Genomic DNA, 23,734 nt, shown 5'->3' with positions numbered 1-23,734 from the left:
ACCCTATGTACTAACACACTCAGAGTCTTGGGGACAGCACAGGACGCCTTGCTGCGTACAGCCAAAATGGATTTTTTTTTTTCTTCAGACACCTCTAATAGGGGAAAAGCTGTGCTTCTGTTTTGCTGTCTTGCTGACAGTGCTCCCACAGCTTCTCTTAGGAAACTTATTTTGTCACTTTACTACTTTTAATTAAAATAAAACCACAACCCTCTTATCGTTTTTATCCTTTTTGCCCCTTGCCACAGTTTGAACTCTGTAATCACGATCATTCTTAGCGATGAACAGGGTTAGTTTATCCAAGCTGTCTGCCTAACTTCCCATTCTCTTTTTTAGGGAATTGTTTCCTTCAGCTTTCCTGGCTCTGAATGGACTGTGCATAGTTCACATAGGCACTCTTTCCACTGTCCCGCTCTTACATTTGATTCTATTTTTCATTTTCAAAGAATCATAAGATTCATAGGTCTTATTTATGACTCATTGAAGTCATAAGACATTCAACTTGTGTATTTCCCTTACCTAGCTGTGCTGATTCGGTAGGCAGGCAGGTAGGTTTACATATGCTGACATCCAGTCGGCCACTGAAGCTTCCACTGGTTTGGCTGGAAGTTTACTTCGTGGTCCTAATGCATGTAACAAATAGAATATTGTTCTTATATGCTGATATTGTTCTTTATTTCACTGAATTCTGCCTCCCTGTCTCAAAGCAAAAAATCTGCTTTCAGCCTGCTTGGTCAGAATCGTTGAAGGTGGCTTTCAGTTCTCTGCAGCTGAATTCTTGTAGTCCTCAGCAGTTACCACCTCTTAAGCCTCTTCATCAATGTTCCGCTCCCCCCTGAGCTGCCAGCGATCTCTAATCAGATTGATTTCCCTGGCTGGAGACCGTGGATATGTGGCCACAGACTTTGGAGAGTGGCTGCTTTGGTTCTTGCAACCAAGAATTGTAAGAACAGAAGAGTGTGTTTCCTGCAAACATTTCCATGATAAAAGAGGGAAAGGAAAACCAGCAAGTGCAGAAATTTCATCTAAAAAAGCCTATAATCTTTTTTTTCTTTTTTTTTCCCCTGGAGGTACCAATGTATGTAAGTTTTTACTTACATATGGTGAGGTTTTTTACATACTGGATTTTGATAAGAGGTTAGAGCTGGCTTTCTAAACGCTGAAAAGATGGATTGGGTAAAATCCAGGAAGCCACACAGGCTGATATGCCATTGAAAATTTGAAATTTTCCTCATGAACACCAGTGTAAATCAGAAAGTTTTTTTTAAGATGTGGAGGAGAGACCAATTAGGCCAGCTCTGCCACTCATTAACCTAGCGGTGTGGCAGTCACCCGAGAAGGGTCCATACATGCAATCTGGTTATACGTGTTGCAGTAACAAATGTTGCTTGAAAAGTACAGGCAGTCCCAAGGACAAAGGCTGGAGCCCATGTCTTCTTTCCCAACCCGAGGCAACACTCGGGTAACCCTTTTCTACCCAATTAAACCCAATGAAATCTTGATTTCTTTCCTGTACAACTTCCAGAGGGGAGGTGGGGATTGGCCTCCTCTCTTTCACACTAGCCTCTGGGCTACCCTTTCATGGTGTTAGATGGAAATGTGGAAACGAACTTGTTTTCCACTTTCTAGGCAAATGGTCTTGGCAAGTAAGTTGTTACCGCAGCAGCAGCCTTCCTGGGTCTTGGTCCAGCTGTGTTCTTCAGCACCATGGGGGTGCGCTGACGTTTGTGGGTAGCCTGGCCCTGGTCCCTGTGCCTTAGGTGTGCTCTGGCAGTACCTGCAGGGATGGAGAGACCCCCCAGGAGGGGGCTTAGCTCATTTCAAAGTTAGTCACTTCAGTCTGCCTTTACAGCTCATGAAAAGAGGTGCCTTGAGGGTGCTTTACAAGTGCACTTTGTATGTCTTGCGTGTTGACTCCAGCGGGATCTGGGATCCTAGGTGATGAGCTCAGCTGTAGATGTCTGCTTGCACTCAGAGAACCCCGAGTCCTTAAACAGACAGAAATCTGCTCAAGTCCTCGGAAAGCTGTAGCACATGGTTGGAAATGTGAGCATAGCTAGAATTAAAGCTTTACAGGTTTGGCAGATTTTGAAGTCAAACAGGGCTGGGTGCAGAGTTTTCCTGGGTGAAAGGCAGCAGAACTATGGTTTCCAGCAGCTTAATTTCAGGGTTGGGTGGCAAAGTCCCACACTGAGTATGGAGATGTTTGGGGGAATCTGATGCTTTTTTAGTGAGGGATGATAAATAAAAACTCTGTTTAGATTATGTGAATGGAAAATGAAAAAGAAGCCTAGAAGTTACAGCAGTAGCAGGGCCACAGAGAGTCCTGTGCAAAGTGTCCTACCTCTGAGCTCTGGTGTCTCCCATCTCTTTTTGGCAGTACCTCCGCAAGTCAGACATTACTTGAGCCTTAGTGTCCGTAGCATCTGGCACTGATATCCTCAGTGTGGTTTTTAATCCCTGTGACTTTTTTTTTTTTAAATCTGTGCTTTACATCTGTCTAGAATCTCAAGAAAACGTGGAAAAGTGCTATGTTGTTCTCCAGCCAGTGTTCACCCCCTTGTAAGCTGTTACAGAAGCTGCCGTGTTGTTCTCTGGGTGTCTGGGCTCACAGGCAATTTTTGAGTGTTTTTGCAGTTTCGCCTTCGTAAAGGTACCAGTTCTGTAGAACAGCTTACAGGTGTTTTTGGGTTACATATTCCAGCTAATGTGAAATTGGGATCCGTTCACACGGGAGCATTCGGAACGGGCTGAGCAGTACGCAGCTGCAAAGTCTTTCAGTTGTAGAAGCAGGCTGGCAGGCAGAGGTTGCAGTTCAGCTGCCTCACCAGAATTTACAATAAATAAACTTAATAAAAAAGGCTTGAACAGCTTAGCCACCTGACTGGTAACTGCAGCTGGAGGCGGGAGAGGGGCCTGTGTTTGCAGCTCAGGAGGAGCTTGTCAGTCAGGAGGAGATAAAGGTTTCCTCAAGGAGGAACTGGAGCAGAGAAGAGGGAGCAAGGGACACATAGTCTGTCCTAACAGTGAGCAATATGAGACTCTGGAAGCTGGTGGGCCTGCAGTCTAACGCAGGTCATCCTGAAAGTGTTTTAAAGAGCAGTACCTCGGGCAAAGAGCTGGGGAGTGGAGCAGACAAGTGGCAGCCATGGCTTGCTGCTCATCTTGAAGCTCCAGAGCTCGGGTTATGGGCACTGAGCTTGAGCAGGGGGAGGGAAAGAATGTCTTCCCCATGCCCTTCTTCTTCTTCATTTACTACCATAAAGTAGTTGTTTCTAAGGAATCCTGGACTTACCCTTATGTGATAATGCTCCTAAAGCACCACCATCTCCTCTCGGAGTCAAACGGAGCAGTTTGTGGCTGCCCTGGCCGGCAGAGGGGACGGTTACTGGTGACCTGGAGCTGTGCCCATGGGCTCGGAGGGGATGGTGCCTTCCAGCTTGAATGCAGCCATGGGGACCAGAGAAGCAGAACACTGCTGGCACATGGACATCTGCATGTGTGCACACATGTACATCTGCATGTGTGTACATACCTGTATGTGCACATGCGTATGTCAGATACATCTGTATATCTGTGTGTGTATATGTTGCAGCTTATGCATATTCTATATGTACAAAACCCTCATGTTTTACACAGGTTGGAGTGTGGGCAGGGAGGGAGAGAGATCCCAAGAGCTTAAGGGAGGAGTTAAGGAGAGCTGTAGGCAGCAGCTCTAGTTGCCGGCTCAGCAAAAGCCCCACTCCAGTTTGGGAGCCAAACCCGGGACAAACCCGAAACGGTCCAAGGGGACAGGAGCTGCGTGCCGTAAGTGGGCCAAAGAACCATGTAACCCGGCAGCCAAGAGGAGGTGTGGAAAAGCCACCGGGCTGGCTGCGTGGGGAGATAAGCATCGCCCAGGCGTACTGCAGGGGCAGAGTTTGCCTCCTGAGTCAGAGGGGAATAATGACAAGAACACAGGTGAATGGCAGAGCTGCTGCTTTTGTGATGAATAATGTGTATGTCGATGGAAGTTATTCAGGAAAAAATAAAGTTTAGTTCTTTTATTCTGAAAAAAAAAAAGTTAAATCCACGCTCTCTTTTGTTAAACCCATTTATTAAATTCCTGTAGGTATGAACTGGGAGCAGCTTTGTTCATTGGATGGGCTGGAGCTTCGCTCTGCATAATTGGTGGCAGTATATTCTGCTTCTCCATAGCTGAAAACAGTAACTCTCCAAGGTAAAACACAAGTTGTACATGTTGAAAGAAATCAATACTAGCTCATTTGTACCCGCTGTATGTATGTAGCTTGATTACTTTTCCGAAACATGTTGTAGTAAGGTTCAGGAAGAGATTGTGTGGATGAAAGAAAATAATGAGGTTTAAGGGTAATGCTCACTCCATCATTAATGTAATTAAGAAAAGCTATTGACTTGGAACAAATACTTGTGGTATATATCCTTTGTAAATTTACTGCCACTGAGAAAAAAGTGCGTGCACTGACATAGGAAACGTGGTTAGGTCACTTCACAGGTGTGAACAGACAAGCTACTTCAATCCCAAATCATCAGATTAAAAGTGAGAGAGGTGAAGGACAGCACTGGTGGCAGTGGGAGCTCCAGCAGCAGCAGAGGGCCGGCAATGAAGCGGCACAGCTGCAGGGAGTAACTGGTCACCTAGGATCTGCCACAGCCTAAATACTTCATGACTGGGCCCTAATTTCCTTAGTTGTGAACGGGGAATACGCTTATAGAAATACAGAAATATACAACTATAGAAAAGCAAAAGGCAAAGAGAGATGCCGGAGGGGGAATGTCAAAGCAGAATGAGACCACACAGGGAAAGGAGGTGTCCCCCCTGCCCCTTCCCCTGAAATTTATAGGTACGTTCCTATACACTTCTTCTGGTTTTATATTACTACAATGCTTGGATGCAGAGATGTCACCCATCTGCGGCATGAGCTGCAAATGGTGGATTCTCTTTTCTTTTCAGGAGGGGCTATGCATATAACGGAGCCACATCTGTGATATCTTCTCGTACAAAGGTCCACAACAGCGTCCCAGACAAAACCCCACCAAAGCACTTTGACAAGAACGCTTATGTTTAATTGTACTGTTGGAAGATTCAAAGCGTTTAAAAAATGAGTTTGTATGTTTCATTCAGAGTGATTTTCCCCCCACACCCCCAATGTAGTTACCACTAAGACAATGACTTTTTAAAACATTATCTTGCAGCTTTTTACATATTGATGTAAATGTTATTATATAATATTTTAAGATTTATGTTGGTATTGTAAAGTTTATACCTGGAAATCATGAGCTGGAGTTGCTTCCTTGAAAAAAAAAAAATAAATGAGGTATTTACCAGTATGGTATGTTAATTGCTTGTGGGAATGGCATCACAATCACGGTGACTGCAGTGCATCATTGCAACCCCTTCTGAAATGGGTTTGGTACTGGACAAAACAGCCATACTTCACGCAGGTTAATATGTCAAATATCTCACCACTGATTAGCAGTGATGTTGGAATTACAGAGCACACCGTAACTGCAGCACCAGACCAGGACAGTCAGCAGGAAGCAGCAGGCTCTTGCGTCCTTATATTGCCAGGGTGGAAGAATGTGTAACTTGGTCCATTCAGTGCCACAGGAGTAAGAAGAGGAAGAGACTGGGTGAAGTGAAAGTAAGTATGGGATTTGGGGAGCCCGGAGCAGGTAGAAAGAAGTCAGGGCCAGCTGTTTACAAAAACAATCACTAGAGAGGGTCTTGCACAGCCCAAGAAGAATGCATGCATAAGAACGAACGCACGCGTGATCGTGAGCTTTCATGTGCATGGCAGGGAGAGCAAAGGCTGAGCGAGGCTGCAGCCCGTGGGGAGTTCTGCGGTGGGTAAGACAAGGCTCGGAGACAGTTCCTATGTTCTGCATTTGCTTTGTGCCGCTGGGCTCCCACCTGCCTCAGCACTCATCCCTGCTAGTGAGGTCTCTTCCAGGTTTTCACTCGCTCCTGCTGGGCAGGGTGCTGGGACACCATCAGCTCCAGAATGGCTCCAAGCCAGCAGCTTATGAAAGGGAAGAAAAAACCCAGGCAATGCCAGCTGGCCTGCTCTGCCAGTGACACTGCTGAAGGGCTGACCACATAAAAGCAGGCAATACTTAACAGCACCTTTGGATAATCCTGATTTAGTTACAACAGTTCAAAAATTCAGCTAGTACGTTTTCTTTTGCCTATCCTTAGAAATGTGATGGCTTCTGAAGGAATATTCATACAGCGACTCAATAAATGAGATCAGAGATTACGAATAACCACAAAATGCCTTCTAGACGTCTGACACAAACTCAGGTCTGTCTTGAAGTCTGAACTGATGGACCCCTGGAGTTTCAGTACACTGGTTATTTGGGGACAAAGATGTAAATGTAAAAAAATGAGTAGTCCTATTTAGTAATGGCACAGTATGACAGAAAAGGTTTTGTATCTGATACCGTCTAAAACATATCAGAACTACAAAACCATTCAAGGTTCTTTTTGTTACTTTATTTTTGTATTTGACTTAAGTCAAAACACTATTGTGTTTTTTTTAAGAAGGCAGCTAATACAGACGAAATGCAAATATGAGAGTACTTCCATGATGGCAGGTCAGTGCGTTCCTCACCTTAGCTTGATGGTTCCGTTTTTTTTCCAATTTTGTGCTTTTACATTAACTAAGACTCAACACTAATAACAAAAAAGCCCCAAAAAACTTACCAAAATAGGCATTTAATAATAATAGTTTTATAGCTGAGGCCTTTTTTTTTTTTCATTTGATGTTTATTGTAAACCATGGTAGAAACTTAACATTTTAATACATGGGAATATTTTCTTTAAAATGTTCACAAGTTTATATAAATATTATGATAAAATACAACAAAATATGCATTTAAAAATTTATAAAGTAATACTCTGCAGTAAATTCTGTTCATTGATTAATAGGCTTTCTTGCAAGACCAGTTTCAGTCTTTAATGTAAACATCAGAGGCAAAAATCTTTACCTCAGTGAAATCGAAGAGACTTGCACCATTGAATTCACAAGAAAGAAGAATTAACTCTCAACTTCCAAACAGACATGGCCAGTAATGCACATATGAATATTCTTGTTTCAAATTCAGGACTGAAAGACACGAGAGCTCTCTAAACTGTATCCCCTTGTTGTGACATGACCGATATAAGAAATGACTAGGAAACACTTGATGCTTTCAACTCCACCTTCAACCCCAACAGAACCCGAAAGCAATGCCTCCCATCAGCAATGCAACAATTAGATATCTGAAGAATCACTCCAATCTGTTACAGTGACTAAGCTGCTTTTTAACGTGCTTGTATTATCAGCTTCATGAAGGCCTGTTAAAATAACAAAAAAATATTAACAATTAGTAGTACTATTTTGGGAGTATTTTTACTTTGTATCCATCTATGAGATAAAAATCGGTTGCTATGTGAGCAAACACCTGTGTACTCCAGAAGTCCAGAATTTCAACCAGTGAGGGAATTACAAGTGTTGGTTAATATGAAGGCTGTTTCTGTCACAGAATACAATACACACATAAGCAGTCAGTGTCAACATTACTCTCCTCTTAAAAGCAACTTGAAGTACTTCTATAGAACTGACACAGCTTTAAGCTTTATGTATATTGAAATGTTAAGGCTAGAAACTAGTGTGTAAGTTACATGTGAGACTGAGGCTATCACTTTATCAGTAGTTCACGTATTTATCTCAGCCTGGCAGATCACTTAGTTACCTTCAACAAACCTGGAATTTTATTATTAGTCTCCAGACAAAGTAAGAAAGTTTCCCTCCTCCCTTAAATTTGGGAAGGGAATTAATTTTTAAATGAGGCTGAAGCCCGATAGTACTATATGTTTTAAAATCTCAGTTTCTTGGCACCTCTGTATATCTATGTGTGTGTGCTCTTTATATATATAGGTGTGTATCATAAATATCATGATATTTATGATACACACTTTTACCTAAACATCATACATGATATTTGTGACTTAAAACCACGCACACAGTTTTTTCTTACTTGTTCTTTTCATACGAAAGACCACATATTGCATTGCAATGTGTAATGCACTAGACTTAAGTTCTCCTCTAGGTGTGTCAGTCGCTTAAGGCTTATAATGTGGAAGTATGAATACATTACCTTCCTCCTTTGGTACACTTGTCTTTGGAAGACCCCATGCATGTACCACAGATGCAGCATTTGATTCATTTTTCTGAACTGTCAATGCCTTCTGACTTCGATCATCTTTCATCAATAAAAAGTCATCTTCTACCGATGATATATCCCAGTCATCTTCATCAGCTTCTGTGAACTAACGACGAGAAGAAAAAACATGCGTTTTTCCTCTGTCTGTTAAAAGTTGTGCTGAAATCTTCTGTAAACTCAACAATGTGAAACTGCTGAAGAAAAATGCACTGGCACATATCCTTTATGACATCTATCACCACAGTTTTAAAATCCACATAATTCAATTACCTAAATTATATTAATTCACTAATATAGTCCCAAAGCTAGAAGTGTTGGGTTTTTTTAAATCAGGAACTGCAAAAATTAAAAGTTCTGCCAACCTATGTTTTCAGGTATTACAAGTCTAACTTAAAAAAGGATCATTGTTTCTGGGATATGAGCTATTTCAATGAGATGGAAAGTCCTTTAAGCATTAAAAAGTGTATTACATGCAAATAAAGAGATGACATGTTACCATGCAAGTGGCAGTTTTGTTTGCTATGTAAGCATTCTGTATTCACACTAGAAAAAAATCAATATTACAACATAGAAAAAATTAATATTGCAACAATGGCCTTTTCAATTTAGAACTAATTTATTTAAAGAGAAAATTAAATAATGAACATTACAAAAAAATCCCACATGGTGCTCAAAGTTAAAACATCTATTTCTCTAAGACTCACTGTCAGCATGTACAAACATATTTTTAATTGTGGTGCATTTGCAAAATGAGTCAAGCCAAACAGATGAACCTGAAGGCAGCGAGTCTGTAGCCCTTCTTACCTTATCTGCCTGAGAACTAAATATCTTCATTCAACTTTTGAAAGAAGAGCTACAGCATTTCCCTATTTGTCAATCTGATGTGGTTCAATGGAATCGAGCCATTATTAGACAGCTTAACTGTGGAAAGCAAAAGATGGTTTCTCACAAAGCTGAAACCTTACTTCACTGGAGTCTCTCAGTATTACAGTAAGATACAGAAGGTGCTTCCATTGCACAGAAGAAAGATTGAGATGCTATCAGAGAACAATGCAAGGTATGTACATACTAGAGAAAAATCAACAAATACGAACATCATGTATCTTGAAAGAAGGTAAGAGACTGCAGTAATGCTCTATCTTGCAACACAATTCTATTTTACCATTGCAAACTGTTTTTCAAAAGCTGACAGATCTGCTCAGTATGCTTTATTATTAACATACCAGGATCCAACATTTTGCTGTTTTATCTTACCTGCATTTGGAGGGCATGGTAATGGGAAAGTCAGAGTCACATATATTGAGAAATGCTGGAGGAAGAGTTTCCTCAAACATTCACTAAGTCCCAACTGATTTTTAAAGTACAAAACACAGAGAAAAATCTCAACTTCAAACAGAACTCAGTTTTGATCAAGTGTAAATACACAGCCCCAATCAAAACTGCTAAGCAGTTTTATTAACTCAAAGACGTACTCCAAAGAAATACCATAATCCATACAATGTCTGGTACAGGTGAACTCAGGTAAAACAGCTTCAGGTAAGCACAAAATAACTTTTCTCTAAAAGATTTTGAATTAACTTCTGTGAAATGGGAGCTTTATAAAACACATGACAATGGGATACCTTGAAAAGGTTTTATGGTATTGTGGGTTTTGAGAACAACCATTAACACCTGTTAAGTATTTAAGCTATTAGTATTTAAACCAATACAAAAATCTGCATTTTCAGAGAAGCCATCATTCTAATGGCATTTTGTGTTTATCTTTGGGCACTTTTGAATATCCCACCTAACATTTAAAGAATTAACTTGAAGTATACATCTACATTTAAACATACAAATACGGACATGAATATACACACATTCATATACAATTAGCAAAGAGTACAGGATGGTGTGTTGTTCTGTAAAGATTCCAGAAACAACGTAGCAATGCCTGCACTGGGTTCATAAACTTATTTCAGACCCATCACATCCATACAGGAAACCACCGCTGTGTTAGTACATCATGGACACAATGTATCCTAAATGAATTATAACAAAAATATTTCTCATAGAATCATCGAATGGTTTGGGTTGGAAAAGTCCTTTAGAGGTATCTAGTCCAATCCCCCTGCCATAGGCAGGGACACCTTCCACTAGATCAGGTTGCTCAAAGATCCATCCAACCTGACCTTGAACACTTCCAATGATGGGACGTCCAGAACTTCTCTCTGGGCAACCTGTTCAAGTGCCTCACCACCCTCATCATAAAACAAATGTCCTCCTTATATGCAGTCTAAACCTACCATTGTTCAATTTAAAACCATTGCCCCTTGTCTTGTCACTACAGGCCTTGGCAGAAAGTCTTTCTCCCTCTTTCTTATAGGCCCTCTGCATTTTGAAAGGCCACGGTAAGGTCTTCCCAGAGCCTTCTCTCCTCCATGCTGAACAACCGCAACTGTCTCAGTCTTGCCTCACAGGAGAGGCGCTCCAGCCCTCTGAGCATTTTTGTGGTCCTCCTCTGGACCCACTCCAACAGGTCCACATCTTTCTTGTACTAGGCGCCCCAGAACTGAACGCAGTACTCCAGGTGGGGTTTCATGAGAGTAAGGAGAAGGAGAAGGAGAATCATCTCCCTCGACCTGCTGGCCATGCTTCTTCAGATGCAGCCCAAGATACAGTTGGCTTTCTGGAACGCATGAGCACACTGCTGGCCTATGTCCAATTTTTCATCCACCAATACCCCCAAGTCCCCTCCACAGGGCTGCTCTCAATCTGTTCAATGCAGACTAGGGGTTGAACGGGATTGCCCTGACCCACCTGCAGGGCCTTGCATTTGGCTTTATTGAACTTCATGAGGTTTGCACAGGCCCATTCCTCAAGCCTGTCCAGGTCCCTCTGGATGGCATCCCATCCCTCAAGCATACCAAAAGCACTACTCACCCTGGTGTCATCTGCAAACTTCTGAGGGGGCACTCAATCCCACTATGTCATTAAGAAAGGTATTGAACAGTACTGGTGCCAGTAGAGAGCCTTCAGGGACACCACTCACTTCTACTTGGACATTGAACCATTGAGTGTAACTCCTTGGGAGACGGCCATCCAGCCAATTCCTTAGCCATCTAACAGTCCATCGATTAAACCCACATCTCCAATTTAGAGGTAAGAATGTTGTGGGGGACTGTATCAAGGGCCTTATAGAGTCCAGGTAGATGACCATCCATAGCTCTACCCTTACCCACTGATGCCATCACTCCATCATCAAAGGCCACCAGATTAGTCGGGCACGATTTGCCGTTGGTGAAGCCATGTCAGCTGTCTCTGATCACCTCCCTGTCTTCCATGTTTCAACATATCTTCCAGGAGGATCTGTTCCACGATCTTACCAGGCACAGAGGTGAGACTGATGGGTTGGTAGTTCCCAGGGTCCTCCTTCTAAAAACTGGGTTTGATCTAAAAACTGGGTTTGATGTTTCCCTTTTTTCAGTCAGGGACTTTGTCTGACTGCCATGACTTTTCAAATATGATGGAGAGTGGCTTGGCAACTACATTAGCTGATTTCCTTAGGACCCTGGGCAGCACCTCATCAGGTCCCATGAACGTAAGTATGTTCAAGTTCCTCTGGTGGTCTTGAACCTGTTCATCACCCACAACGAGAGGGACTCCATTCCCCTAGTCCCTGCCTTAAGGTTCAGGGGCTTAAAAGATGTGGGAAAAGAGGCTACCAGTGAAAACTATTGCATCTCTAAAGCATAGATTTTAAGGCTTATTTTGCTACAGCTCTTTGCTTTTGAAGCCCAAATTCCTTAACATAGTGGCCCACCATCTACAGATCTTTACAAAATGTAACATCCCTTAAATTTAACTGTGAAGATTTTACAGTCTTCTGTCATCTGACATTGCAGAGAATTTGAAAGTAATATTTGGACAGAAAATTACACTGTAATAGTCATATCCGAGTTGATGATTTTGAGTCTGGTGCGATTTGCAGCTCCCACACAGTCAATGGACAAGTTAGGTGTCACCAGTGGCAATTAAGAGCACATAGGCTAAATGTCATTACCCTATCATTACAGCTAAAGTTGATTAAGACAACCAACCCTTTCTGAAAACTGAAATAGAAGTGTCACTGTTTCTGGAAGGAGTGATAAATTTCAGATTTAACTGGAAGTCAGGAAGCCCTAAGGTATCAGTTCTATTATGGGTAACAGGATTCTCAGTAATTATTGTTTATTTAGTGAAAAGATACTTTCTTGAATGCTAGAACTAGTACCTGGCCATCTGCTTCAATCTAATAACTACTAAAAATTAAATAAAAACCACTATCTGCTGTTGACTTCTGATTTGGAGTAACTTTTGCTGCTTTTAAACATTTTTCAGGCAAATATCAATGTGCATCAAAGTGATTTACCAATAATAAAACTCTAGACTGAGGGGAAGACTGAGACCTTAGGAGCCTGAGGAGTTAAGACTAAGTTGTGTTAGTACTCTGATTGTGAACACATGCCATACTCAATGGATAGACATCAGTGACAGACCTGATGTAGTCTGAAAAGTGTATAATTGTAAATAGATGCAGCAGAAAAAGACCATACAACCAGAATTTTTCCTGTATCAGATAAAGCTCTAAAAATATTTTTAAATATTAGATAAGCAAATTATTTTTTTCCTCCATCAAAACAAGATACTAGGAAAGCAAGTAAAGAAGGGCTCTTTCTATGCTGCTACAATAGGAAATAAAAAGTATACCAATTGTGCCCAAACTTTGGGCTAGCTGTAGTGATCCAAAACAGTCACGGTATAAGCTAATAAGCAGTGTGGTCACTTGCCTCAGCTCACTTGCTAGCACTTTTCTATATACCAGTACAGACGTACCCAAAAAGACTACTTAGCTGTAATTCCAAAACTGCCTTTGAGAATTAAGTTCTTCCTGCATCAAGACGGTTTCACCATGACAAAACCCAGATAAATATATAGTTCAATTACTTAATGAAATAATAATGACTATTAAAAGTGATACCTTCAGTTCTTTCACCTCTTCTTTTTTAATAAATGCCTGTGCAACATTAATCCCTCCAGCTGGTTTGTTCTTATTGGCATGGTTAGAAAGACTCTTTCCAACTTGTTCGGTAAGTTTTTGAATAACTGTTCCTAAAATTAATAAAAAATTATATTGACAGTTTTCATTCACAAGCAAGGGACTTTACTGTAAAACCTCTAGAAATCTTCCACAAAGTAAAAATAAGTAAAAGAAGTCTCTCTGAGGCAGAGATTGTCTCTTTTTCTGCATTGATATAAACTAGCACGATACACACTGCATTTGAACTGACCCCTCTAGGTATTAATATTATTAATATAAACACATTACCAAACCCATGAAGTGCTCAAAAAATATATATACACTCAAGACTAGACAGTGTGCCTTCATTATGTTTTCTAACACAGAGATATTATCAACAAATGCATATACAAAAGTAGTGAAAAACCTTTTGAAGTTTTGGCAGGTGTCCCAGTTTCTTCAGTTTCACTTTCCTCCGTCCCATCCATATCGCTTTTGACAGAAGCCTTCTGAAAAGCAATGACTTTGCTGCTTGATGGTTTTGACTGCTTTTGCAGTAATTCTGGTGATACATGAGACTGTTTAATATCATCTTCATCTGCTTCTTCCTCTGAACTGAATGGTGGAGTTCTAAGCAAAAACACATACAATCAGAGGACTTACTGGATTTCAGTGACTGCATTGCTATGTACATATTTAAGCTTCCTTGTATTTTCCTTTCCAATAATACGCATTTTTCTTCAGTGAAAAAAAGAGGAGCTCCCAAAAATTCTAACTATCCATAAAACTATTTAAAAGAAATCATGCTGCTAAGTAATCTCAGAATGTTCTCACAAAATTACCTCTTTTATAGACTATTCTTTTCCATCTTTGCAACTATCTTTACAGAAGAACAGACCAATATATTACAAATCTTGCCAGGCAAACAAAGATAGGCTTGCATGGATCAGCAGGGAAAACCAAGTTCAGGAGCAAGGAATCTGTACCACAGAAGGTCTGTTCTGACATTCTGTTATTTGAAAATAATTTAGGACTTTTCTAGGAATTTAGGAAATTGCAAAGTAATGTACCTGATGTGAGTGGGATCTGGAACACTGTGTTTAATTTTTGTCATAGTAAGAAAATATCAATGAACATAAAAAATTGGGTCACCAATGTCTTTAAATGCTTTTAAGTGGGTCAAAAAAAGCATCTGAGAATGAAACTAAGGGAACTGACAGTACCTGATTTTATTGAATGTCCCTCTCTAGCTTATAACAAAGAATACATCTACTGAAAGGAGAATGTGCTTTCAGGGATTGCGATAACACACTCAAATGGAGTGATACTTTAAAAGAGAACACGAAATACACAGTCCAGAAAGTGTTTATAATTTTAGCTTAATAATAGCTTTTGTGTGGCAAGCATGTGAATATTGTCACCAAAAATATTTTCTTAAAAAATATAAGGGAACAAAACATACGTGATGCTAGATGTCTTTCTGGAAACTCCATTTCCAAAAAGCTTCCTGGATCTAAAAGTAACAAGACAAGTTATTTCAAGGCCGACAGTCAGCTAAGTAAGCAAGCATGAAGTTTACATAGAAGTAATGTGAATTCTTTGCTCAATTCTTACTACATTAGCAGGAAGTGTTCACATCAGTCAAAACACTCCAAACTCATAGGATTGTCACCTGGAGTATAAGTACTATGAGAATAGCATTTCTTACTTTGGGGTAGATGTATTCTCAGCAACGGCTGTTCTTTGTTCTGCTGGGCGGACAGCTGTTGAAGACCGTTTTACTGTTTTTTGTGGTGTGACAGATGATAAAATTCCCAATTGATTGAACTTCTGTTTATCTACAAGAAAAGTTATCTATCTCATTATTAGAAACAATGTTTGATATCTTTTATATTTAATTTCTAGAATTAAAGATGTCTGCTGCAGATTATAGTTTTACAACAAAGAAGAAAAAAGTAAATTTTTTTCTTCAAAGCAATTCAGAGTTTCCATGTATCTTGCCAATATAGGAGCTAAGATTTCTTCAGTTAAACACAATGTCAAGAACCCTTTAAAGGAAACTGTTTAGTTGGCCATAACTATATAGAATATTTATATGAAACATTATGAAAGCAGCTATACAGAAATGTTGCTAAATAAAACCTTATATAGCAGTTACAAAATATAAGAGAATGAAAAAAAACCCCAAAACAACACCATTTTAACCTTCTGAAGGAAGTTGAGGACAGGAAACAGGTCTATTACAAGATGATGATTTCTCTTCAACCCTAAAGCTAACTTGGCGTTCAAGATGTTCTCGAATTCGGTGAATGTGAGGCTCTTGCTTCTGTTTGCATTCTCTAGCAGATTCAATAGCACGCAAAATTTTATTTAAGCGATCATTTGGGATACCACGAACACCCTAAGGAAACAAATTGTATTGTAAACACAGGGGCTATTATTTCTGGGATTTATATCCTACAATCACATACACTCTTTTAAACTTCAAATATCACAAAGCTTGTAGAAAAGTCATAGAAGTTGGTAACACTGCTCACAGGTGTAGCCATATTTTCCATAGCTGTAATTTGAGGGCCATCCTCTCAGGTTAATGAATTACACTTCTTTATAACAAGTGGAAATTTACCTTTGGATTTTATAGGTTGAGGGTTGTGGCACAAGAGTGAAAGAGCAAAAAAGTGGGACAAAGATGACCCCTCTTTTATATAACTCAAAATAATCTTACTGCTTTAATTCCCAAGGATTCCAGCTTCTCCTCCAGTGCTTGCTCCAAAACAACTCGTAATTCTTTAGTTAAAGAAGGATCAGTCTTCAAAGCATTTATTAAATAGTAGTTACTTCTACCTGTTTTATAATCATTTTTATCAATTTCTGAAATAAGAATGGAAAAATGCACTTAAGAGACATTTGAAAAAGCCACAGTTCACAAGACAACTGCACTGAAGCATGCATTTTTTAGAAACACCATAGACATACATGTGCACTTTTTTTCTACATGGAGTTGCACTCTTTTTAAAATCTTGGGCTAGCTTATAGAAGCCAGGTCACTAAACCTCAGCATCTTGTGCTCACCATCACAAATATCTTTTATTTTTCTTGTTACAGAATCGCTGTAAACATATATGCCTGAATATTTAGCAACAAAGATCTTTAGTTTTAGAACTGTACTTGGAAACTTCTGAAAACAAAAGACTATCTTCTGATAATTAAGTTCTTTAAAAGTGGTATTTCAAATCGAAGCTGAACTCCAGCAGGAATTAGGACAGGAATATGACAAGCTTGTTCTCAAGAAAAGCTCCACACAATGTAATGTTCTCTGATAAAAAACATCTGCTGCAATTAAATCTTTGGAAAGCAGTAACACTTGCAAAAGCCTTGCTAAAGACAAAATCTCAGCCTGAGGCAGACAGTTTCACAGAAAAAACATGACGGACAATACTTATCTTCAAAACTCTTTCAAGGACAAAGTTCTCTGTTGTGTTTTCTTCTATGCAGGTCTATGACATCATACATACTTAAAAGCAGACAAAGAAGTTTCTATCACTTTTCCTTGCTTTAAGTGTCAGTAATGACATGACCCCTCATGCAAGAAAATCACCTAGACAGATTCTTCCATCTAAATTAAAGGCTGACATTTAAGGTAGGCCAAAGTATTATAGGGTCATACGGGGGAGTAAAGCAGCAAAGCATACACATTTGGAACCTGCTTATAAAGTGTCTCCAGAAAGATAAAATTTTACTGAATGCTACTTAGACTAAGAGAACCAATAATCTGTGGGACCATAGTTGCTGCTTCTGTCTGGCAGTGGTCAGCACAGCTGGCAAAGCGTACATAGAGGGGTACACAACATCCCAGGAAAGCGGGGTACACAACATCCCAGGAAAGCATGCTGCAAACCACACTCCCAGCTTCGCACACCCCACCCCCACCCCCCCCCCCCAAAAAAAAAAAAAAAAAAAAAAAAAAAGGTAAATCTTGGACAGGAGTTTGTCTCTTTCCAGTGTGCTTCACCAGGCAGCAGAGTCATTTGCCAGCCCACAGATAAGGACATAAATGAAGGAATAATTCCATATTGTGACCTTCAAATGTTTTCTTTCAAAACAAATGTGCCGCTTTTCCTATTTATAAACAATGATTGCTTAAAAAGCAGTTTCATTTACTTTTCATTTTTCTTTAAGGGAAAGATAAGCACCCTGAAGAGTATCCAAAAAAGCCTAAAGATACACAAATGATATTTAGGTTGTTTTGAGGAAGTGACCTCTGATGGATCCTGGAAATAACTGTAAGTAATGAAAACTAAAAAAAGAGTCCAGCTACCATAGTAAGAGATCTGTGTTGAAGAGGACAGGATCTGGCTGAAATCTTACCTGGCTTTAGGAACTGTGTGGACAACTCAATTCCTGACAGAAGTGGGATTAAAAGTGATTTGGCTGGAGAGCCAAGTCCTAGAAGAGGCAAACTACTGGTTGGTGAGGAAATGTTGGTTGGTCTGGAAGAGGTGCATTATGCAGTATGAAATCCTCCCAGAAAGCCAGACGTGACATATTTTAAAGTGGAAGGCTCCAAGGAGCCTTCTGAAAATCTTGTCCCTTTCAGATCTTAATCCTTACAATAAAATAGATCCATCTAAAATTATTTTTAAATTCATAATTACTACATACTAATATGGGCAACAAGACTATTCAGCACTATCCTAAGTAATGACAATATTAATTCTTGCTAGTTAACTCAAGCCAAATCATCTTTGCCAGAGCCAACTATTTAAGGAACTGTTTCCTTACTCATTTAAAAAAAACCCAAACAACAAAACAACAAATAACTAAATACTAGATTTAACAACTTTGCTGACAAGGGACCTTAAGTTTGGTCCACTGTCTCAGCTCCTACATAATCCTATGAAATAATATGCCAAGTCAAGAATTTTCACACTCTCCCTTACAAGTGGCTGTTACTGAAAACAAAAAAATCTTGGTCTATCTTTTCAGACTGCATTCTTTCTTTCTTTCTTTTGTACTGCAGGCCATGCCTTTAGGCACAACAGAAGAATCAAAGACAATCCATCAAGAGAGAAGATGGCAAGCAAGAGAAATAGTAGAAAGAACGGCAAAAATGCAAGCAGTCTTTATTTCAGATTGCTCAGAGTCACTGGATTTTCCCTGGGGAAACCTCTCACACACAGATGTATTCAAACAACAATTTTGTTTTCAAAACAGCATCATTCCTTCAAAATTTAAACTCATTGGCTATAAAGTTCAAGACTGATTTTGATTTTTGCACACAGTACAGATTATGATGCTATTCAGCTGTTTGGTGTTTCATCTAAACTACTGTTAGCCTTGTTCAGAAGAATACCACGCAGGATGAACCAATGCTTTCTCTTCCGCTACCATAAACGTGGCCTTCTCTAAGTTTTCCTCGGATGAAGCAGAAGAACTGCTGCCAACACTGGGCTACATCATTTCATTCAGAATTGCACGGCCCTGGCTGGAGCTGTGGCTGCTTTAGAGGTAGGTGTAACCTAGATTCCTTGCAAAAGTATCTTTGGTACAGTTATGAAAGCTGGGAGCTTCAACCTTTACCAGCAACTTCCTTCTTCTATATGAACTCCTTATCCTCTTACGCAGAGTTTGAAAAATAAGTAAGCACACACTGCAACAGTGTCAGCACCAAAAATTTCCTGGTAAGGGGGTATTCCCCATCAAAAATTTTTGCTCTGCTTAGCACAAGTACTTTTAGACATATGGAATATGCCTGCTTTAAAGAGTTAGCCGGATTTTCATAAAAACAGTGAACTTGGATAACGAAATCATCATATTTACAAGCACCAATAGCAAACAGGAGACTGACACAAACAAGGAATGTGCCCACTCAGATCACATAAGAAACTGAAATACACTGAAAAATACTGTAGGTATCAAATAATATTTACTTTTTATTTTCAAGAAACGCATGCACCTGTATTTTGAGCTGAATCAACCATTACCTTTTTCCTCTTCTGAAAGCTCCTCTATGGGCTCCAGCATATGCACCAAGGGTGCCTGCTCTAATAATGAGGAAGAACAGGAACACCAGACAAACAGGACAGAAGAAGGTCAAGGTCCAGAGTGGGAAAGTTAAGCAAAAAAAACACACTGAAGTCAACTTTCCTGATTGCTGACAACCTGCGTAACAATCACAAGCCCAATGCAACATGACTCTTCACTGCCTTAGGTGGTACTTTTTGTAGAGGAGACCCTAATACAATAGTCACTTGAGGAGCAGTAGTTGCCCAAACATGGGTGTCTAGTGTCATCTCAGATACAAAAGAATTTTAAGCCATCAGCACAGGGCCGGCTGATAGGTCACACAACTATAAAAAAACCTGTGCCCTTCTGGAAAGGCACCCAGAGGCCAGGTGGGATGTTTTTAGGAATCTACAATGACAAGGCCACCTAGGATTAAGTAAATGAATACTGTCATAAATTTTTCCTAAGAAGCGCTTTAATTTTAGAATTTATTTCAAAAAATTGTTTATGTGCGATTTGATACTAGAAGTTTACAAGAGGCAAGTGAAATGGACAGACACAGAAATCCTCAAAAATATATGGAAAAAATAAATCAACTCATTATTCCAGAGAATTATTAAGTACTGAGATCATAAGTGGGAGACACAGAAAAATTTTATAAATATATAATAATTTCCAATAAAACCTATTTTAAAAAAACATTCACTCATTCCAATATAGTGAGATTAAGTATTATCATGTGCTTTAAAGAAATCTTTGAAATGTCCTCTGCTGAAAACAGCTTCCTAACCACATTGAAATTATCATTCTTTAGGCTGTCAGGTACAATTTACTTTATATCAATGAAGCCAGAGTACAGTTAATTTACAACTTGATAGACTTCAAATATAAGGGATGCATGAAGACTTGTATGAAGACTAATAAAAATTCAGTGGTTTATAATGTTAATGTTCAAATTATATATAAATAAATAGAATTAATTTATTCCAATGAAAACTAGAACTTGAGTTTCTTCTAGGGTTTAAAAGGCAGAGATGTGCAAATTATACTTTCAGCATTCATCTACTGGCAGTATAGGAGAAAAACCAATTTATTGGCCAACGTTTTGGGCCAGCATACATTTGCCCAGCCTCACAAGAAACCTTTGGCACTACAAGTGGTTGCTACACTGTATGGGTAGAAGGGGAGGAAGTGACGCTGTAGTAAAGATGCCTGCTCTTCAGCACCTCTCATGCAATTAGGTACAAACATGGATGCACTGTGATGGGTAATCACAACAAAATGAGCACATGGAACTAAGTGACACTTACTGTCACATCTCCAATATTCCCCATGTGAAGGGAACTAAAGCTGGCGGTGTAAATACTTAGGTGTGGTAGCAGCTCTCTCTGTGCTGTCCATACTTGTGGTTATATTCAGCCTCTCACCTGCTCTTCCAAGCAGGTTACCAGACTAAAGATTTGCTTCTATATAACCTGCACTAAATAAGTAGTTGTAAAAAAATGCTTCTTACACCATCACAAGATGCTAACAAGATGCAAATTTCAGTGTGTTTTATGGAAATGCTTCAAAGCAAAACTCTGAGAGACAAAGTCTTCTGGTCTTTCAGTCTCTAAGGTGGTAAAATTTAACAGTGGCCAGAGCATTCCTGGGCATCGGAACATGATCCACCATGCTACTGATCCTGGAACACTGTTGCCCTACACCAACTAACATTCTCCAAAACAATGTTCAGGCACAGCTTGGGATCATTCCCAAAAGCCTGCAGTAGGCCTGTTTTGGAGGACAGAGCCTGAAGCACAGATGAGATGTTCTGGGAGGATTTAATCTAGCTGCACAGGCATTGAGGCCTCCGAGTTTCTTGGCTGGACCTACTAGACAGCCAGTTACTGTGTAATTGGATTTACACCATAATTGTTTTACCTGTACTTCACTCAAATGCAATCTGCTTAAAGGAGCTGACTCATCTCTGCACAAGCCTTTGTCAAGTAACTTAACAGGCAAAGCCCAGTCCCCAGAACTCAGACTTGAAAAGAGTCTGCTGATCTGGCATAAAGGTACATGCTTCTCTTCCTCAGTATACTAGAAACAGAGGAAGTTAAAAATCAGTAAAAGAACAATGCCATGAGCAAAACCAAACTGTATTATTGTTAGTGTAACATTGTTGTTCACTGCATGACAACAGAGGAGATCAAATGCTAAGACATAGGGGAGTGCAACATCTGGAAGCACCAACTTCTCCAATGTAAGCAAGCTTTTTCTTTCTCTTTACTGTAAACATATTCTAAGAGATATTTATTAAATATCACATTGGAATCAAATATAAGCAGTGGCTTGGTTCACCACTCCTCTGGTTTATTGACAGATGTGTAGATCACCCTGCTTAAGGAGCCCTCTCCTTACGTTTAGCAGAAATATACTTCTGGCCATCTGATCAGACCTCTCAGCTCTTGCCTTAGTACGCATCCTTGAAATCAGCAGCAACTAAATATCATCAAGAATATTTCCAGGAATCATTTAAATCTGACTACCCAACCAGACCACAAGTCTGTACAATGCAGTTTTTGCTTAACTTAAAATCTAAATGCAGTTTTTGCTTAACTTAAAATCTAAAACAATGCTGCTGACGCAGATTGAAATCCTAACTACTCTGAATTACTGTAACCTTCTCTATTTTATCTGATCTTTTTGCCCAAAATCTCACCAAGCCACAATCCAAGCCTTAAACAAGTAGTCGCTGCTTCTGATTTAAGTAGAGCCAGTTACCTTATCAGCCCTAAATCTAGTTCAGCTGATCCTAGCCGATGCTGTTCTACACCAACATCTTCAATGTCAGACCTTGCTGGCCCAGATCTTATTCCTACCTTTCATTCAAGCCTGAGTGGTGAACTTACACATACTGCTTACCTCAGGTTTTGGACTCACACCTACAAATAAATCACTTGCTCCTGATCACTTCTCAGGTCCCCACTCCAGCCGAACAGCCATTCTGTGTCCTTGTCTTACTGGAAATGGATCCCAGAAGGCTGAAGCAAGGCCAGAGGCTGCTTGTGCTCCAGCAGATCACCTGCTTTGGACTTCCAGATTACATCAGTTTTCAGCTCAGATGCAACACCAATTATACTTCGTTCATTGTCACAGTTTGAACCCTGGCTCTTATCTCCACCCCTTTCTTAGCTATAAAATAAATTTCAACTCCATACTTAAACCTATTCAGTCAGGCTCTGCTGATGCTTAACTTGACCATAACTCTCTTTTTCAATCAATGTCTGTCTGAGCCTAACCCTAACCCTAACCCAAGCTCAGCGATCCCTGTAAAACCTTGGTTCAGCAATAACCAGATGTCTCTGGGTAATACCAGCCTTTTGCAGACCCTGCCATAAACCAACTTCTGCTGCTGGCATGAAACCCCTTAACTCCAATCCTAATTCATTTGGTCCTCCCCAACAGCCCCCACACCTGACCCTAACCAAACAATATTATTGCTAAATCTTATACCTAGCCCAGTGGCAAATTCTAGATGCATCCCCCCCATATGTCATCAGCCAGCCTCAGTCCCAAACATAGCCCTACCTTTTTCCTCTGAAGAACAGCTCCTGTCAGCCTTAGGCCTGAACCTATCCAAATGGCAGCTTCCAACACCAGTCTTAACGCATGATGACTGTACCCATATCTCACTGGCCTGAACCCAGTTATATTAATTCTAGCCATCATTAAGACCAGCAACCTTAAGATGACCTCCACAATGATGTATCTGCTGTCCTACATCTCCCAGAGTATCTCTTCTGCCTGCTAATATGTGTGGAGAAATAGATGAGATGTATGAAAAGTACAGGTTGCCTTAATTTCTTCAGTGGATAATTATACTGTTGAAAAATTATGTGCCTGGCATACTTTGACAAATCATTAAATATCTGTTTTAAATAATATTTGAAGGTAATTTCTATGCAGCTAGAATAGGAGAATATTTTTAATAATAATGAAGAATTCAGGCTGTGTATATTTCAAGCGTATCATATATTATTTGTTCTTAACTACTAGTTCAAAAAACCCCAATATTCTGACAGTCCTGCTGGCAAAGCAGTCTTTGGCCAACATTTAAAGGAGAAATCTTGTCTATTTTCTCTGAAATATGAAATGCTAAAGAACTTTTAGCCTGAACAGAAGTATTATAATTATCTATAGTGGAGCATCGCCTACAGTGAGCACTCTGCACTTGCAATATGAAAACCCAGGATAAAATGTACCACTTATTTGCTGTAAACTGCTTCACTTCTTAAAGATGTAAGGAGCGTAAGCCATGGCTATAGTCATTATATAAGCCTTTATTTAATTTATACTCTGATTTTACATCCAAAGAGCTGCCAGACTTAATTGTGACACCTGTAATTTTGAGAGTCATCCTTGAATCAACGCACTTCATATGTTTTTCTCTTAACTAATCAATGGGAAGCCATACTGCAT

The 23,734-nt window shown here is 39.8% G+C and overlaps 2 protein-coding genes across 3 annotated transcripts in view; one reads left to right on the top strand and one right to left on the bottom strand.

The window, feature by feature from the left end:
- The window catches only part of CLDN10 (claudin 10), a 65,269-nt gene extending 58,814 nt beyond the window's left edge, over positions 1-6,455 (top strand). For both annotated transcript variants that reach the window (XM_005235620.4, XM_055802775.1), the window contains exons 4-5: positions 4,112-4,219; positions 4,973-6,455. In XM_005235620.4, coding sequence (XP_005235677.2) covers positions 4,112-4,219; positions 4,973-5,087 — 223 coding nt within the window. In that variant the 3' untranslated portion in view covers positions 5,088-6,455. The remainder of the gene's footprint in view (positions 1-4,111; positions 4,220-4,972) is intronic.
- Positions 6,456-6,820: 365 nt separating this feature from the next.
- DZIP1 (DAZ interacting zinc finger protein 1) overlaps positions 6,821-23,734 on the bottom strand; it is a 40,631-nt gene continuing 23,717 nt past the window's right edge. Inside the window, exons 12-19 of the mRNA XM_055802774.1 lie at positions 15,990-16,135; positions 15,470-15,665; positions 14,973-15,102; positions 14,727-14,777; positions 13,692-13,894; positions 13,226-13,356; positions 8,161-8,332; positions 6,821-7,357 (exon numbers count right to left, since the gene is read on the bottom strand). Of these exons, the coding sequence (XP_055658749.1) occupies positions 7,275-7,357; positions 8,161-8,332; positions 13,226-13,356; positions 13,692-13,894; positions 14,727-14,777; positions 14,973-15,102; positions 15,470-15,665; positions 15,990-16,135 (1,112 nt within the window). The 3' untranslated portion in view covers positions 6,821-7,274. The remainder of the gene's footprint in view (positions 7,358-8,160; positions 8,333-13,225; positions 13,357-13,691; positions 13,895-14,726; positions 14,778-14,972; positions 15,103-15,469; positions 15,666-15,989; positions 16,136-23,734) is intronic.

Source organism: Falco peregrinus, chromosome 4, assembly GCF_023634155.1.
Source record: "Falco peregrinus isolate bFalPer1 chromosome 4, bFalPer1.pri, whole genome shotgun sequence".
Classification (NCBI taxonomy): Eukaryota; Metazoa; Chordata; class Aves; order Falconiformes; family Falconidae; genus Falco; species Falco peregrinus.
This window is presented reverse-complemented; position numbering and strand designations above follow the sequence as displayed.